The sequence below is a fragment of the Calliopsis andreniformis genome, chromosome 8, assembly GCF_051401765.1.
Source record: "Calliopsis andreniformis isolate RMS-2024a chromosome 8, iyCalAndr_principal, whole genome shotgun sequence".
Classification (NCBI taxonomy): Eukaryota; Metazoa; Arthropoda; class Insecta; order Hymenoptera; family Andrenidae; genus Calliopsis; species Calliopsis andreniformis.
In genome coordinates, this window is record NC_135069.1 from 5,079,780 (window position 1) to 5,096,124 (window position 16,345).

Below are 16,345 nucleotides of genomic sequence, written 5' to 3' on the forward strand. Positions count from 1 at the left end.
TTTATTTATTGCACAAACAACATTTGAAAGTTGACTGTGACCCTTCAAAATTCCGAAGTATAACAATGGCTTATTTATAAATTAATGCATAATTTGACGACGTAGAATCATTCTATAACCACCAGGCAACACTATGCAACAATAAAAGTTCGTAGAATTTGTTTATTTATTGCAAAAACAGTAATTTTGCACAAATGAGCTGAAAACGGTACTGGTGGCGCCATCTAGCGGTGGCGCCTTGGTACTAAAAAAGACAGTTCTTGAAAATTACAGTTTTTGCAATAAATAAACAAATTCTACGTACTTTTATTGTTGCATATTAATCAGTAGAGACTCTCTAATGATGCTACGTCATTCATTTGTTCGTAAATAAACAAATAAGAGATATTTAACAAATTGAAAATGAACTGTTTGATTATTCACCTTTAAAGCAATTATTTATTAATTTAACAACATAGGATCGTTAAAGAGACCACACGCAGCATTATGCAACAATAAAAGTTCGTAGAATTTGTTTATTTATTGCAAAAACAGTAATTTTGTACAAATGAGCTGAAAACGGTACTGGTGGCGCCATCTAGCGGTGGCGCCTTGGTACTAAAAAAGACAGTTCTTGAAAATTACAGTTTTTGCAATAAATAAACAAATTCTACGTACTTTTATTGTTGCATATTAATCAGTAGAGACTCTCTAATGATGCTACGTCATTCATTTGTTCGTAAATAAACAAATAAGAGATATTTAACAAATTGAAAATGAACTGTTTGATTATTCACCTTTAAAGCAATTATTTATTAATTTAACAACATAGGATCGTTAAAGAGACCACACGCAGCATTATGCAACAATAAAAGTTCGTAGAATTTGTTTATTTATTGCAAAAACAGTAATTTTGTACAAATGAGCTGAAAACGGTACTGGTGGCGCCATCTAGCGGTGGTGCCTTGGTACTAAAAAATACAGTTCTTGAAAATTACAGTTTTTGCAGTAAATAAACAAATTCTACGTACTCTAATTGTTGGATAGTGGTTTGTAGAGCTTCTATAATAATTCTACATTATCAGATTGCGTCTATATTAATAAATAATTGATTTTTAGGTGTTTATATTCCCAAAGTACCACGACTGTTTTTCAAATGCAATTTTTGCAATAAATAAACATATTCCATGCATTTCTATTGTTGTATAATAGTGTGTGGAGATCAAGAAATGACTTTACATCATTAATCGGTGCATAAAGTTAACAAACAAGTGCATTTTTTGCTTGGTAATTCGGAAGTGTCATCGCTAACCTGCAAATACAGTTTTTGCAATAAATAAACAAATTCTCTGAGCTTTTATTTTTGGATAATGGTCTGTAGTGCTTCTATAATGATTTTATGTCATCAACTTGTGCCTATATTAATAAATAATTTCGTTTTCAGTGTTTGTATACACAAGGCTCGACCAGTACCTTTCAAGTGCAGTTTCTGTAATAAATAAACAATTGTAAGGATCTTTTTTGTTGTATAAAGGTACGTAGAGACTCTACAATGATTTTGCATTATTAAACTGTGCATAAAGTTAATAAATAAGTGAGTTTTCTACCTGGTATTTTAGAAGTACCACCGTGAGCATTCGAATGACGTTTCTGAAATAAATAAACAAATTCTGTGAACTTCTGGTGCTGGATAATGATGCATGGAGAGTCTTCAATTGTTGTACATCTTTAATTTGTGTATAAAGTTAATAAATAAATGATTTTTCTACTTGGAACTACAGGAATGTCATAGTGAGCTTCCAAATGTTGTTTTGTAATAAAAAAACAAATCCTGTAAACTTTTATTGTCGCATAGTGATGCACAGAGTTCCTACAACTATCATATGTTAACATCATATGTTAAGTTGTTCGTAAATTAACAAATGATTAAGTTTTTAGCTTTTATAATTAAGTAACCAAACAGCTTTGCTTCAATTGGTTAAAAATCTCTTATTTGTTTATTTACGAACAAGTGAATGATGTAGAATCATTATAGAGTCTCTACTGAATGTTATGCAACAGTAAAAGTACGTAGAATTTGTTTATTTATTGCAAAAACTGTAATTTTCAAGAACTGTCTTTTTTAGTACCAAGGCGCCACCGCTAGATGGCGCCACCAGTACCGTTTTCAGCTCATTTGTACAAAATTACTGTTTTTGCAATAAATAAACAAATTCTACGAACTTTTATTGTTGCATAATGCTGCGTGTGGTCTCTTTAACGATCCTATGTTGTTAAATTAATAAATAATTGCTTTAAAGGTGAATAATCAAACAGTTCATTTTCAATTTGTTAAATATCTCTTATTTGTTTATTTACGAACAAATGAATGACGTAGCATCATTAGAGAGTCTCTACTGATTAATATGCAACAATAAAAGTACGTAGAATTTGTTTATTTATTGCAAAAACTGTAATTTTCAAGAACTGTCTTTTTTAGTACCAAGGCGCCACCGCTAGATGGCGCCACCAGTACCGTTTTCAGCTCATTTGTACAAAATTACTGTTTTTGCAATAAATAAACAAATTCTACGAACTTTTATTGTTGCATAATGCTGCGTGTGGTCTCTTTAACGATCCTATGTTGTTAAATTAATAAATAATTGCTTTAAAGGTGAATAATCAAACAGTTTATTTTCAATTTGTTAAATATCTCTTATTTGTTTATTTACGAACAAATGAATGACGTAGGATCGTTATAGAGTCTCTACTGATTAATATGCAACAATAAAAGTACGTAGAATTTGTTTATTTACTGCAAAAACTGTAATTTTCAAGAACTGTCTTTTTTAGTACCAAGGCGCCACCGCTAGATGGCGCCACCAGTACCGTTTTCAGCTCATTTGTGCAAAATTACTGTTTTTGCAATAAATAAACAAATTCTACGAACTTTTATTGTTGCATAATGCTGCGTATGGTCTCTTGAACGATCCTATGTTGTTAAATTAATAAATAATTGCTTTAAAGGTCAATAACCAAACAGTTTATACTCAATTTGTTAAAAATCTTTTATTTGTTTATTTACGAGCAAATGAATAATGTAGAATCATTATAGTGCCCCTACTGATTATTATGCAACAGTAAAAGTACGTGGAATTTTTTTATTTATTGAATAAACTGTAGTTTATGAAATTGCTTTTAGTTCCAGGGCTCCACCGCTAGATGGCGAAGTTGTCGCTAGCAACTTTCGTTAAGGGCCGTATCATTAGGGTGCGGGGCCCCCGAGAAATTTTGAATTGTTATTTCTGCAATAAATAATTATTTCCCATGAACTTTTAGTACTGTCTGATGCTGTAGAGAGTCTATACGATTATTCTACTTCATCAGATTACCAGGAAGTGCTGAATGAACTCATCATATGAGAACGTTAATCGTACATCACTAAAGGTATAGGCTGTCATTGTGCGTGTTTTGATCGTGTTTTTAAATGTATTTTCCGTAATAAATGAACGACCTTTTTCAGTTTCATCTCTTTATTTTGTTTCAGTGTGTACAGTAAAGTATTAATTTCATTTTAATTTCAATTCCATTATAATTAGGGTTAAAATCTGTTTCTTTGACCTGTCAATAAGTGGTTGACTCGTGTGTATAAATTGTGATTATACTGCAGAATTATACGAATGTAGCGATGGCAGTTAAAGAGAAACAGACAGAAGGCTCGATCGATGAAATAGAATGGAATGTTGAGAATGAAATACAATTATTCTTTGCTATGAATGGACATAAGCCTGTTGGTAAGACGTGATAAAAGATAGACGCACTTTTATAGGTTATATTTACATTATTTTGACGGAAGAACAATTAGTATATACTTCATACATAAACGTGCCCCATCATTTATTATACATTTTTTATTTGAAGGCGTTAATAAATACTTTCACATGGTTTGTATATGCGAGAAGTTTCGGACTGCTACCCACAAGGATGTATCTTTGAAGACTATTTGGGATCATTTAGAGTCTATGTATGACCTCATGGCTTTGGTACTTACCATTACATTAAAATGTTTTATTATAAATATTTGAAAAAAATAAGAAATTAAGAAAATGACATTTAAATTTTTTTAGGATGATATGGAAGATTTACCGTTTCCTAGTCAAGAGATAGATTTTTCTTTGCCAGACCAAGAGTTTCTAGGGCTATTGAAGCCTCGAAAAAGGGAGGAGCCAGAACTGAAATTGAAGGAACAGAGAGATAAATATAAAGAAATAAAAAAGGAGAAAGATATTAAAGATCCATTGAAAAAAGATACTGTTCTGCGTGACCTTAAAGGAAGCAAAGACATTGAGAAGAAAAAGGAAGAAATCAAAAAGTATGTTAAAGATATTGAGATTAAAAAGGATAAGTTGAGAGAGATTAAAGATGTTAGGAAAGATCATAAATCTTCTAAAGGAAGGTCAAAAGGAAAAGATGATTCTGAGGAAGCAGGTACACATATTTTGATCATTAATGTATATCGAAATAACGTTTATTAAATTTTACAATTCTTGCTCTCAGCAACAAATGGTAAAAAGGAACGCAAAGATTCCGATTCTGGCCGTGAAGTTTTAAAGAGAGGCCCGAAACGACCAACCAGACAAAGTATGGACAGTACATCAAAAGCATCTTCCAGTCCGCGTGATACTCCGCCGCCAAAACGAAGAAGAATATAACAATTTCTTCCGGATTATAATTATTATCTATTTGAATAGCCAGAAAATATCTTGTGCTTTAATGCAACATTAATTTGTTTACTTGGGGTAGTTCTGGGGAAAATACATAATAAAAGAATATAAACTGTATTAGAACACAAGGTATTTATTGGTCAAGTATACCATACTTGTATCACACGCAAACATGGTTTGTATTCAAAGTGTGGGTGATCTGTGACTAGTGTATTTTTTATACACACTGCATAAAGACTTATATGAAAGACTATGTATCTATATAAACTCAATTTTGTAAGATATTTTGCAATTATTGTAAATATGAAGTTCAGTTAAATCTTAAAGAAAATATATTGTTCATTTGCTGCAACATTATAACTCCAGTTTACCAGTATTTTACATTAATAACTCAGTTATTTTTAAGTTATATAATTATTCCAGCAAATGAGTGATACAGTCTGTGTACTTATTAACGTATCTAGGATATAAATATACAGGGTGCTCGCATTACTATGAACCAGTGCATTTTCATATACCATTTCATTCAGAATCTCATTTTAATTAACATTACAGATACATCAAACCAATATACATTACTACATTGGCCATAAAATACCCCAAAACCTTTTCCTCTTCCCTTTGTCCTATACTTACCCTTCACAAAAACAGAACACTGGTTCATAACACAAACACCCTGCTTAGCCCTACAATAAATTGCGTAAAATAAACGTATTGAAACAAAGTAGAGTCCCAAGAGTAGGGTAGAGCAATAAAGAAACACTATATTAGAGACGTTAACCAGTATTTATTATAGAAGTCGCAGGTATATCCTCATTGACATGGATGGTTTGAGTTGTGTGTGCTCGTGGTAACAGAATATTTATGATCCCCATTTTAGTCGGAATGAATTGTGCTGCCAGAGTCCAGTCGCTGCTGACGATTCGCACGTGCAGGAGGTAGCTCCTCTTTACCGAAGCCTTCTTGCCTCACGTTCCGACTCCAGTAAGGTTAGGAGGTCGCCTTCTCGTACAGGTCCTTTCACGTTTCGGATGATCTGACGGTTTTGCTCTCCCAGGAACTCGACCTTAACTTGTGTACATTGTCCTTGCGATCCTGTTCGGCCAAGGACCTTTATAACACGAGCCAAAACTACTGGTTTATCCATGGTCGTCTCACGTGGCTTTGATGCGACAACGAAAAGACGTTTAAAGGAAGTGAAAGAATCGTTCTCGATTCGATATCCAGCGGCTAAGATGGCGACTTCCGGGAGGATCCTCCAGGCGGCTGGTCGTGGCGGGTGACTAGAATTCAGTGTGATTTGAAATAGTGAGTGAAAATGTGGAGGACTTTCCTTAACTAGCGATGGAGAACTCGGGGTTTGTTAAGGTAAGAAGTATTTGATCGTTTTAAATGGAAATATCTCAATTTATTGTTATAATTTGTCTATTAACGCATAGTAGATGGCGTTTGTCTATCTTTAAATTCGAAATCGTGTACGTGGAAATTGTGGGAAATTGAGTCGACTTTGTAACTTGATTTTGTTGAAACTTTGAACTGTTTATTCGTAACTTGTTTAATGGAAATTTGACGAGAATCGTAGCTACTATTTAGAGTTAGTTATTGTTTCGTTTGATTATCGTTGAAGTTCAATGTGATAGAACGTAAGTTTCGCTAAAATTCGGAAATGATTCAACCAGCATATAACGTTTCACTTTCGCGATATATGAGATGTGAAAATAGAATTCCTAGAATGACTGATTTTAGAAGCAGTTTGGTAAATAGAACTTCATTCATTGTTAAAATCACTTTCGAAATTTTATTTTCACATCTCGCATGTAATATGCTCTTCTCTGTCCTTGTCATATAACTTTACACTTTTCCTGAGAACTTTTCTATATCGACAGACAATACTCTGATCATTTGAACGTAAATCGAAGTCGGATTTTTATAAATTTCCTTCGTGGTACATTTTGACAACATGTATTTGTACTTATATCAATTTTACAATACGCCAGATTTTCTTGGTGTAATGGCGAGTTATAAGGCCTGACATTGTCCTTGAACGTTCTAGGTCATAATTACATGATTGTTGATAATTATAAGAATACGTGAAAAAATCTTCCGAATAGTTTACACAAAAAATCTTACACTCAATAGTGTCATGATTCAGTATCACTTGGCAAGAGAAAAATTTAATACAGCAAAATATGAATATAAGGAACTTATTGTCGAGTTTAAAAAATTATATCACCTCGCGATAAATTACACAATTTTGTAACATTGAAACATACTTAACCCTATCTCAAGCACATCTTTAATTATTCATTGACAATTATAAGTAAAATGCTTCTGCAAATGCAAGATAAATTCTTACTGTACCTCACATACTTATTCAGAATTAGTGTGTCAGTAATGCCTGGTTTACTAAGTGTCTGCCATTAGATATAAACAAAAATGTGTAAATGCATTTTAGTTTTGTAAAGAATAATAGTAGTAGTAATAGTAATAATAGTAATAATAATACTTGCTGAAAAATATTAAGTTCTAGAATGTTTTTAATACATATTCAACTTTGCAATGAGCGCTCTAAGCAACACACTACGTAAAATACAAACAACAATATCACTAATTTTTAAAACACAAGACACTGTCTTTTTTGAATTTTTTAATAATCCTCTGTATGCATTTTCAGACATTGTAGACAGTTTGTATACATTATCTATGGAAATTGTCCACAGATATTCTCTTCTATTTGAATAGAAGACAAAAGTCAGATCATGATTGTTCTGCAAACAGTGTGGACATCCTATAGACTTTGTAAGCACACACGTCTGCTAATAATGTTTGCAAGTGTGTACAGAGTATAAGACAATATTAATAATATGTGAAAACACCAAACCAAGTCTTTAAAATATTTAATACATTTTGATTGCATACAAACATTGCAACGTTATGCTAGAAAATGATTTTATGGTTTTAAAATCGTTAAAGTCACTTTCCTTTAAGTAAAGTGGCCTTTAATATACAATATTTCTGACACATTTTGTAATTTATGAAAATTATTATGTGCTCTGTTTCCATTCTGTATTTTTGGGGTAAAAATGAATCGTGTCGCAAAATATGTTTATTGTACTGAAGACACTTGTACTTGTTTGAAGTGTAATGAAATACTTTTTGCCATAATGAAAGTGGACCCTGACATACATTAGTCGTGGTTACAAAAGCACCCATTTTAGCAAATAATATAAATTACGTTGTCGAGTACATGTATATTGTACGCCACGAATAACTCTTTATACTCAGTCAAAAATTCGTTTTTATTCGTAGTTCCCATTTCTTTTTTTCCAACAATAACGTTAAAAGCTAGCAAAGCTTCATAGAGGAAAAATATTTTCTGACTCGAAATACTGTTACACTCACGAATTAGATTTCGGAAATGGCAGCAGTACTCGAGTATATTCTTTTTCTCTGTGTCTTAGTTGTGTTATGTCCCAGAGCAATTTCCAAATTAATATGGAAATATAATCATGTTGGGTAACGAACGTTCGACACTAGTGTACAACACTGAATGGAATAATTAATCAACTAACATTATCCATAGAGCTTTTACTGCCACAAATTGGTTGAAAGTGTTTGCCCGGGAAGTGCAGTGGTGGTGGACTTTCCAGGTGTGCTCGAAAAACTCGTACCACTTAAAGATAGTTGTGACATTTGCTGTGGCAACTATAAAGTGAAAACAATTACGATTATTATGACATTTTCAAAATATTTGTAAGATAGAAGTAGAGTCATTTATATACCTGAGCACCAAAGGCAATAGGCTGTTGCTGTTGTTGCGATGTTAAGTTAAAGAACGGGTTGCTACCAGGAGCTGGTTGAAGATTTTGCGTCAACATCCCACTCCATCCGTTATTAGTACTAATATTAGACTGTCCTAGTTGCATCATCTACAAATATACGGAACAATTAATCACCCCGTTGATGAGTAGATTTTCATTCATATTGTGTAACACACAAAATGTACCATTTGAGATTGCATCGCAATGGCAGGATTAGGCACGCCATTCATTTGATTTATCTGGCCTACGTGCATACAGTTCCCTAAAGAATTTGTTGCTACTGGTCCTAGGGATGTAGGATTAACTACCATTTGATTTTGATTCACGGGTATCTGATTAGTCGAAACAGGCATCTGAGCAGGAAGGTGATTGATTTGAGTCAAGGAACTTTGCTGATTTGGAAAACTATTTTGTTGACCAAAAGCCACCATATTTGGTATTTGTTTATACTGAACAGTAGATTGCTGAGTATATATTCCACCTGAAACGTAATACAACAAAAAATGTGTCAGTGCTTTAAACAAGGAAAGATATTTAGTGAATGAAACATACCAGGAACTCCAAACATAGCTGATTGTTGACTTGGAGTACCATATAAGGCCAAAATACTGTCTTTGGACATTTTACTTTTCTCTTGAAGTGCTTGTGCTGGTTGATCAAAGAAACTTTCTTCTTCACTTTTACTTAGAGTTGCAGATGTGTTTACAGTTGTACTTGAAGTACTATTACTACTTGAAGCTCCTGAAGCTGGCGGTGCAGACAGAAATGAAGAAAATATATCATCCCCACTACCATTTACATTTGACTGATTTGTTGCTGGAGCATCTGTTACAAAGTTCAAACATTTTTAAGGGGATAATTTTTTATGTTATCTCAGATAAAAATGAGATATTTAAAGAGTATACCTAAGCCCAACAAATCTAAAGTTGCAGAGTTATTTGCTCTGTTGGGTTTAGGGCTAACAGAGCTTTTAGGTTTTGGCAACTGAGGCACTACTTCTGGTTTTTTTACAGGAGGAAGTATAGTTTGATTGTTAGAGGTTTTAGAGCTATCCTTTTTTCGTCTACGCTGTCTCTCTGCTTCTTCATCAAGCTCCTTGTCCCAGTTCACCTGTGGGATTTATTTCAAGTTTCTCATATTACTGTAATCCATAGAAGTTAGTCTTCTTGTAAAAGCTGCTGTTTATACCTTTGGTAAGGGTGGTGGCACCCATTCTCTAGCTATATACTTCTTATGTTCATACTTTGCACGAATGAAACTCTCAAGACTACAGTCAGTTTGAGGTCTACGGAAACTATCTGGAAGGTTTGCTTCATATACTGCTCTTGCTCTTGAATTGCCCATTTGCTGTAAGCTCTAAAAGCAGATCCATTTTTACACAATATCTCATACTACATCATCACAATGAACACCTAAAAATTCTAGATTATTAAAAACATACCACTACTTGCTCTGGTGTCCATGTGTCCAAATTAACAGACTTAACTTTGCTTATATGAACTCCAAGATTCCTATGTATCCCAGCACACCGGATACACAGAAATATACCTAAGTTCCAGCTAGCCCATCTTGGTCCTACACAAACAGGTAACAACAAATTTAATCTACATACTAAACAAACATATTTATACTCAATCTCTGACCAGTATTTAATTTCACAGGCAAAGGGACATATCACCAAAAAATATCATCTGCATTCATCATGGGAGCATCAAGAAAACCCAAAGTAAATAAAGGATTCAGCAATTATTTTTGCAATTTCCTGGCTGCACATTTGTTAATACACGAGGCGTATTAAACAAGGAGAGAAAAAAATGCCGTCTTCGTCTGAAATCCTTTATTGAAGACCAGCAAGAGAAAAGGGAAGGAAACGTGTATACGATATCATCGATTCAATCACGGATGCGTGAGTAACGACGAATGGTCGGGCACGAAACATCACGGGTGAATGTCACCCGTGGCCGCTGTCATTCTGGTCTTGTCATGGAAGAGAATTAAAACTATACTGTTTCGTAGGGCCGAAACTGGGTCGTTTTGAAATCGATATCGATGGCCCGCGCGCGTCGTCGGTCTCCACGAAGGGATTCCAATCTCGGCAGGGTCCCTAAGAGTCGATGGAAAATAACGCGAGCCAGACTGATAAAGGACCAGGTGCACGTCGCTAGAATACTCATTGTCGCACGAACCTTTCGCATCGCAGTCGACACAATACTTGTTGTCTTCGTCCCGTAGCATCTGTGTCAGCAGATTCTGACACTTCTCCTGGATCTGTTTGGCACGCTCTTTCTCCAGGCGGGACGTCATTTTTCTAGCACAGTGACAAGCACTCTAACCGCGCACAGGTCCAAAACAATGTTTCTTTCTCGCAACGCTGAACACGCACGAGAGAGTGCCGTCAAGCAGTATGTGCGGCTGCGATGGTCACCGAACGCCCCCAATAAGCACGACCCGTCGTTACTCACCGGAACGTCATGCAATTGGAGGAGTTCTATTGGATCGTTCGTCTCGATACCCGAAACAAAACCATGAGTAGACACATCAGTGAGCTGAGGGTCTTCTTCAGCGTTGGTGTCTGGCGAGGACTTCGGGAATCGCGTCAACGCGCGACGCTCCGTCGATAAAATGTGTAATCGCCACGTGTACCGATTAAAGCATAAGGTGAGGGGCTACGCCATCTGGAGAAGAAGCTTTCCTTTTGAATAGAATTGTTTGAATATTAAAAGTTAGACTGTAATGACAATGGAGATTCAAATATTGTAATAAGTAATAGAAATAATACAAGCGACTTCGAAAAAATCCAATGCAGGGATATTGAAGTAGAGTTCCTGTTTTTTAAAATGAGCCCAGGCTGGTTGACGTACAATTTTTGTTCACAAAATTACAGCAGCTCAAATATTGTTAATTTTTTCGATCTCTGAATCATTGCCAGCGGCACACTTTTCATTTAAAGTGCGATAACTCAGCGAAAAAAAATCGTAGGCTATTTTTTAAGGGCTCACTCGAAAGGGGAGGCTCCCGTCTTTAATTTCACCCTAAACCGGATCGCGAGAAAAATTTATTAAGCTCCGTACAGACTTTTGAAGTTGAAAAATATTCGGGGAAAACACTCTCCTTTTCTCGCCCCGCAAATTTAAGAAATTTGTTGAATGATCAATATAAAATTTACAAATTTTGTTACAGTGATGCCTGTTTTCAAGTGTGCAGTCCAGGATCATTTTTGGATACTTGTCTGGACAGGTGACTTTTGGGAATTCAACTGAGTGAGGAAGAAAGACCTGGGTCGGTAAGTCATAAAAATCAATTTTTATTTTAGAGCTTTAAAGCTCGTTTCGAGAGCCCATTTTCCACGGATTCATGGGGGTAGTGATGGGCAATAAAGTGGGCTTGGCGGCTTCCAAGTTGACAATGTGCAAAGCCCACTTCCTTGGTTTTTACTACAAATGTATTCTTATTGAGAAGCAAGAAGAGACTCCGAATCTTTTGAGTCCTTCCTGCTCAATAAATTTGCTATGAAAAATCGGCGTAAACAAAGGCAAATAGTTGCCAGAAATTATTTACAATCATATCTATATTGAGAACTCTGGTGCTCGTTGGGAATCAGTAAATCAATCTTTAGATACGTGAAAAGTAATGTTAGGGAAATTGAACGAATTCAAAGAATGTCAACGAAAATTATATTTACATGGAACCTCGAAATCTTGAGTAATAAATCATGAAAGAGGACACTATCATTCCGTCGAATCATCAAACAAATTTAGGTCTCTATGCCGTGTAAGAACATTATGTATTTAAGCCCTCGAGTGTCGACAGAAGCATTATTTGTCTGACCCTTCTTCGTCGATGAGTAGAAACCAACGAGGAATCCTTACTGAGCTTTAGAAACAGTATTTATCGCTAGTTCGACATGCTACTTTCACTTGGAGTACATAATCTTCGCGTAGCTGTTGCTTGAAGCCATCTAGTTATCATTTTTATTCTAGTGCACTATTTGCGTAAAGAATTTCAAATTCTGAAGGGTCGTGATATTTCATAAAACAATGGCGTCTGTCGGTGATATAAATTCCATTTTCATTGCCGCTCGAATATTGGGCTCCTCCGCCTACGTGGTTGCTAAGGACGACCTCAAAGTGAAGAGACCTCGTGATGTGATCTTCATTATTTTTTCAATGGCAGTGTATCTGAGCACTGTCGCAGCTATCTACATTTTTATATTGGCGCAGCAGCAACTCGACACGAAGAGTTTGTTCTTCAATTTCCTAAGGGTGGCTCTGGTCTACTCGTGCTTCTTCGTGGACGCAACTCTGACCACCCTATGGATTTCCAAGATCCGCGCCGTCTTTTCGGAACTGCGTAATTTCGATCGGGTCATGAAGTTCCGAGAGTCCTCGAGAAGTCGTAAAGTTCGATTCGTCAGTCGCATTGTGGTGCTCTTCACTTTGATCTATTGGTCGGTAGTTGGATACCTTAGCTGCAGGTGAGACTTTGATAGATTAAGAAGCTGAATTAAATTTTTACGTCCTATGAATAAGTATTCGTCGGAGAACTGTACCCTTGAATTTTCTTTCAAGTTTTAATTTTCTTCTGAAGTTAATTAATCTTCGGGGTCAATCGTGACCTCTATTTTAGACAAGAACGTGGTAAAATAGTCGCGTGGGTGTGCTCGAGACGAATTTTCTGTTTGATCAACTCGAATATCTGTTCCGTTTTAATTGGACGATATCGTTGTCTCCTAGAATCGAGAAGAGATTGCCCATTCTACGGGGACTGATGTACACTCTCATCGACGCGGCAGTAAGCTTGCAGATTCTGATTTTCGTTGGCATCTCGTTCCTCGTCGGGGAGAGGTTTCGTCAACTTTGTAAAATATTGACGCACTCCATGGGTGAGTTTATTTTCAAGATTCCATAGCACCTTCCTTCATTTGTTTATGAGTTTCGTTTATGACTCGCTGCAGTCCATCTTTAAAGTTACGATCGCCTACTTTAATCCATTCCACCTCTACGTTTGTACACAAACGTGAACACGCCGCGAATCCGAGTTTTATCGTGCTCCATCCACGGTTACGTTCCGCGTGGAAAGCCTTGTCGAAAACTATTAACAGAGTTTCAGATTCAATAATCCTTTGAGCGACACTAACAAGTCATTTACCTGCACGTTTAATCTCGCGTTTTCTCTGTATTCGATTATCCCCTTTCTTTCCGTTTATAGCTAAGGGTAAACTGATAGTGTCAGTCCCATCGAGCAGCCACTTCACGCTGCAACAGATATGGTGGTTGCACTGCTGTCTCGTAAAAGCGAGCGAATTGTTCAATTCCGTGTACGCGGTTCAATTGCTGTTGTGGATTTCGACTATGTCGTTGAACGCGATGTCCAGGATTTACACGCTGAACGTGTACCATCTGTCCAGTTTGGGGAATGCCAGGGAATCCATGTTAGCCATTTTCTGCGGATGGAATCTGATCCTTATTACGACCAGTTGTCACATGACTGCCTATCAGGTAGATCTTACTCAGGAACGAAATGAAATTTTGAGAAATCTTTTGGGTAATAGATTTACTTTTATTTATTTAGGCGAATCATGTAGGCGAGATCATCTTTACGCCTTGTTCTTCGATTTCCATGAAACGCGTCTTTCTGCAGGTGAGAGCGTAGTTGCAAAAGATAAATCTGTGGTTATTTAGCAAGATGAGATAAGTCACATTTTTTAGAGATATTGAATTTATATATCGTTTAAGATCTGAGGAATTTTGTCCTTAGAAAATGAGAATTAATAATATACAAGTTCATAGTACAGACTTGAGGATAAAAACTTCGAACTTCAATAATTTAAAACTAAAAATATGTGACTTATATTTTGTCTTATAATTATATGGGACATACCAATTTCAAGAAGTGATTCTACGTGCTAAAATAGGACGAAAATTAAGAATGACATTTGAAACTTCGTTTCAGGGTGATTAATTGTAGCAGAAATTTCGCGTGAAGTGTGTCTGACTTGCAACATATTCTGCTGCCGTGCAGTAGTCAGGTCAGGCGTGGCGACGTCAGTAGAATAAGTTAAGTCAGACACGTTTCACATTTGTCAAATACAGTTTTATTATTCTTTTATCACATTCTAGCATGTAAAGTCACTTTTTAATGATCGAATCTTCTATGATCGAACACCCTGTATACCTAATATTGTGATTCCAGTAAAACATGTATGTTCGTACTACTTATTTTAACAAAGAAAAGCCAGGTTGTTATGAGGTATTTTATTCGTATAACAAAATGTTAGGACATGAGGGTTTGGATACTAGAACTTCTACTATACTATCAAAGTTAATTACTGTTCCCCTTTTCTTACCATCGATATATAACAGTAGAATGAACAAAGACATGTGTGAACCCACAGTGTCATTCTATACTTAGTTCGAGGAGACGAGACGTCGTTCAAATATTTTGCGACCTCGAGGAAGCGAGTCTCGTCATTCGCTATGGAGAATCGATTAACATAGGTATAGTTGCATTCTTACAATTGCATTCCTCCTCGAGCTGATAGCTATTGTGATAGCTATGTCGTGGCTCTGTTCACTTCGACAGTTAATTGCTTTAAATTAATTGTGCCTGCTCCGTTCTCCCCCTTTTCCACGGGTCGTGCCCTTAATGAACTGATACTCCTCCTCGTTTACTCGCCCCCCACTCACCGCCTATCGATTCCATCGGCGTATGTAATTACAGGAAAACCTGGAGGCAGCGGCGTACTTTCAACTGAGGAAGCTACGCTTTTCCACCGTCGCTGGCTTCATACGTGTCGATCTTTCACTCTTGCTTTCGGTGAGCCTCTTCGAGAAAAATCGCGTTTGGGGAATTGAAATGGGATCTTTTCAGAGTAAGATAGATAGCGAAGGTCCCGAGGGTCGCAGCAGGTGCTGCTGGACCCCCAGTGATACTCGCGTAAAAAAGAATTATTCAGAACTGTAGTATTTGGGGAGCGGCAAATTTGACGTAGAATCATATTTGCATGGGATATATTTCGCGATATGAAGGAAAGTGGAGATAAATTCAGGAACTTTTCCGATGGGAATTTATATTTTTCAAGTAGAGATATTTATTTGTTAAGGGATCGCACATGAAGTAAATGTTTCTTTTCTAATTATTATTTTTATCTAGTTTTTTGTGATTCACAAAAAAGCAAGATTTATTTTATGATACTTTCTTCGTCTTGGACTTTTTTATGTAGTTGGCATAATTCTTTTACTTTTTTCAATTTTTTATTGAGATTTATTTGTTAATTTGTTTGTGTTAAAATGTATTCATGACTGATAGAGATATTATTGGTACTGGATTTTAAAGAATTAACGGTAGAAGGCGGTCGCGATCTCTTCTTTGATAATTTCAATATGTATTAAGTTATAATACATGTATTTTAATAACTGGAGATATTTTCCATTCTATGAGAAAATTAAAAATTAAATATCGAAAGCCATCAACGACTTCTACCTCTGAATATTTTACAGTACTATTTACCATGGAAAAGTTTAATTATTAAATGTATCTCTTAATTAACGTTCAGATCAATTTCCATTTATTTCTTCATCTAAAAAGAATTCCTGAATTTCCTCTGAATTTCCATTTCTTTCTGATCTCCAAGCGAATCTGCATCTCCTCAGTGTCACAGATGTTATTTCGATAATTTTAGTCGTCATATTTGCAGATCATCTCAGCCATGACAACGTACCTGGTGATCCTCTGCTAAATGACGTTTCAAAGGCTATCGAATATCCAAGCCAAAGATACCTTGGACATTTGGCTCTGTTAGAACCTCGAAATACTAGAGGAGCAATATGAAAATAATGGAGG

At 35.8% G+C, this 16,345-nt stretch overlaps 4 protein-coding genes across 5 annotated transcripts; 2 read left to right on the top strand and 2 right to left on the bottom strand.

The window, feature by feature from the left end:
- The first annotated feature begins 3,261 nt into the window (after positions 1-3,261).
- On the top strand, positions 3,262-5,036 carry Mrgbp (MRG/MORF4L binding protein). 2 transcript variants are annotated; one of them, XM_076383031.1, is made up of 5 exons: positions 3,262-3,405; positions 3,506-3,752; positions 3,880-4,001; positions 4,086-4,446; positions 4,516-5,036. In XM_076383031.1, exons 2-5 carry the CDS (start codon positions 3,647-3,649, stop codon positions 4,668-4,670), a joined length of 744 nt encoding a protein of 247 aa, XP_076239146.1. In that variant the 5' UTR covers positions 3,262-3,405; positions 3,506-3,646; the 3' UTR covers positions 4,671-5,036. The 2 variants fall into 2 exon arrangements, with proteins under 2 accessions (XP_076239146.1, XP_076239145.1); XM_076383030.1 differs by lacking the exon at positions 3,262-3,405 and having other exon boundaries at positions 3,432-3,752.
- Positions 5,037-5,449: 413 nt separating this feature from the next.
- Positions 5,450-5,877, bottom strand: LOC143182185 (small ribosomal subunit protein eS28). The gene has a single exon (XM_076383032.1). The coding sequence runs from the start codon at positions 5,827-5,829 to the stop codon at positions 5,632-5,634; it is 198 nt and encodes a 65-aa protein (XP_076239147.1). The 5' UTR covers positions 5,830-5,877; the 3' UTR covers positions 5,450-5,631.
- Positions 5,878-7,963: 2,086 nt separating this feature from the next.
- LOC143182183 (stromal membrane-associated protein 1) lies at positions 7,964-10,927 on the bottom strand. Its single transcript, XM_076383029.1, has 8 exons — positions 10,690-10,927; positions 9,945-10,078; positions 9,692-9,859; positions 9,409-9,613; positions 9,056-9,328; positions 8,689-8,984; positions 8,465-8,611; positions 7,964-8,387 (listed from the first exon to the last, which is right to left on the bottom strand). The coding sequence occupies exons 1-8, from the start codon at positions 10,805-10,807 to the stop codon at positions 8,271-8,273; spliced, it is 1,458 nt and encodes a 485-aa protein (XP_076239144.1). The 5' UTR covers positions 10,808-10,927; the 3' UTR covers positions 7,964-8,270.
- A 1,613-nt stretch (positions 10,928-12,540) lies between these two features.
- LOC143182055 (uncharacterized) lies at positions 12,541-15,618 on the top strand. The gene is made up of 6 exons (XM_076382798.1): positions 12,541-12,977; positions 13,237-13,385; positions 13,712-14,001; positions 14,075-14,143; positions 15,224-15,411; positions 15,495-15,618. Exons 1-6 carry the CDS (start codon positions 12,541-12,543, stop codon positions 15,616-15,618), a joined length of 1,257 nt encoding a protein of 418 aa, XP_076238913.1.
- Positions 15,619-16,345: the final 727 nt, after the last annotated feature.

Coding starts and splice junctions, on each gene's coding strand:
- LOC143182055 (XM_076382798.1), top strand. CDS start 12,541: ATGGCGTCTGTCGGTGATATAAATTCCATTTTCATTGCCGCTCGAATA. Junction 13,386..13,711: donor AATATTGACGCACTCCATGG/GTGAGTTTATTT, acceptor TTCCGTTTATAG/CTAAGGGTAAACTGATAGTG. Junction 15,412..15,494: donor GGTCCCGAGGGTCGCAGCAG/GTGCTGCTGGAC, acceptor AATTTGACGTAG/AATCATATTTGCATGGGATA.
- LOC143182183 (XM_076383029.1), bottom strand. CDS start 10,807: ATGACGTCCCGCCTGGAGAAAGAGCGTGCCAAACAGATCCAGGAGAAG. Junction 9,329..9,408: donor TTTAGATTTGTTGGGCTTAG/GTATACTCTTTA, acceptor ACTTTGTAACAG/ATGCTCCAGCAACAAATCAG. Junction 8,612..8,688: donor TTGCGATGCAATCTCAAATG/GTACATTTTGTG, acceptor GTATATTTGTAG/ATGATGCAACTAGGACAGTC.
- Mrgbp (XM_076383031.1), top strand. CDS start 3,647: ATGGCAGTTAAAGAGAAACAGACAGAAGGCTCGATCGATGAAATAGAA. Junction 4,002..4,085: donor TGTATGACCTCATGGCTTTG/GTACTTACCATT, acceptor AAATTTTTTTAG/GATGATATGGAAGATTTACC. Junction 4,447..4,515: donor AGATGATTCTGAGGAAGCAG/GTACACATATTT, acceptor TCTTGCTCTCAG/CAACAAATGGTAAAAAGGAA.
- LOC143182185 (XM_076383032.1), bottom strand. CDS start 5,829: ATGGATAAACCAGTAGTTTTGGCTCGTGTTATAAAGGTCCTTGGCCGA.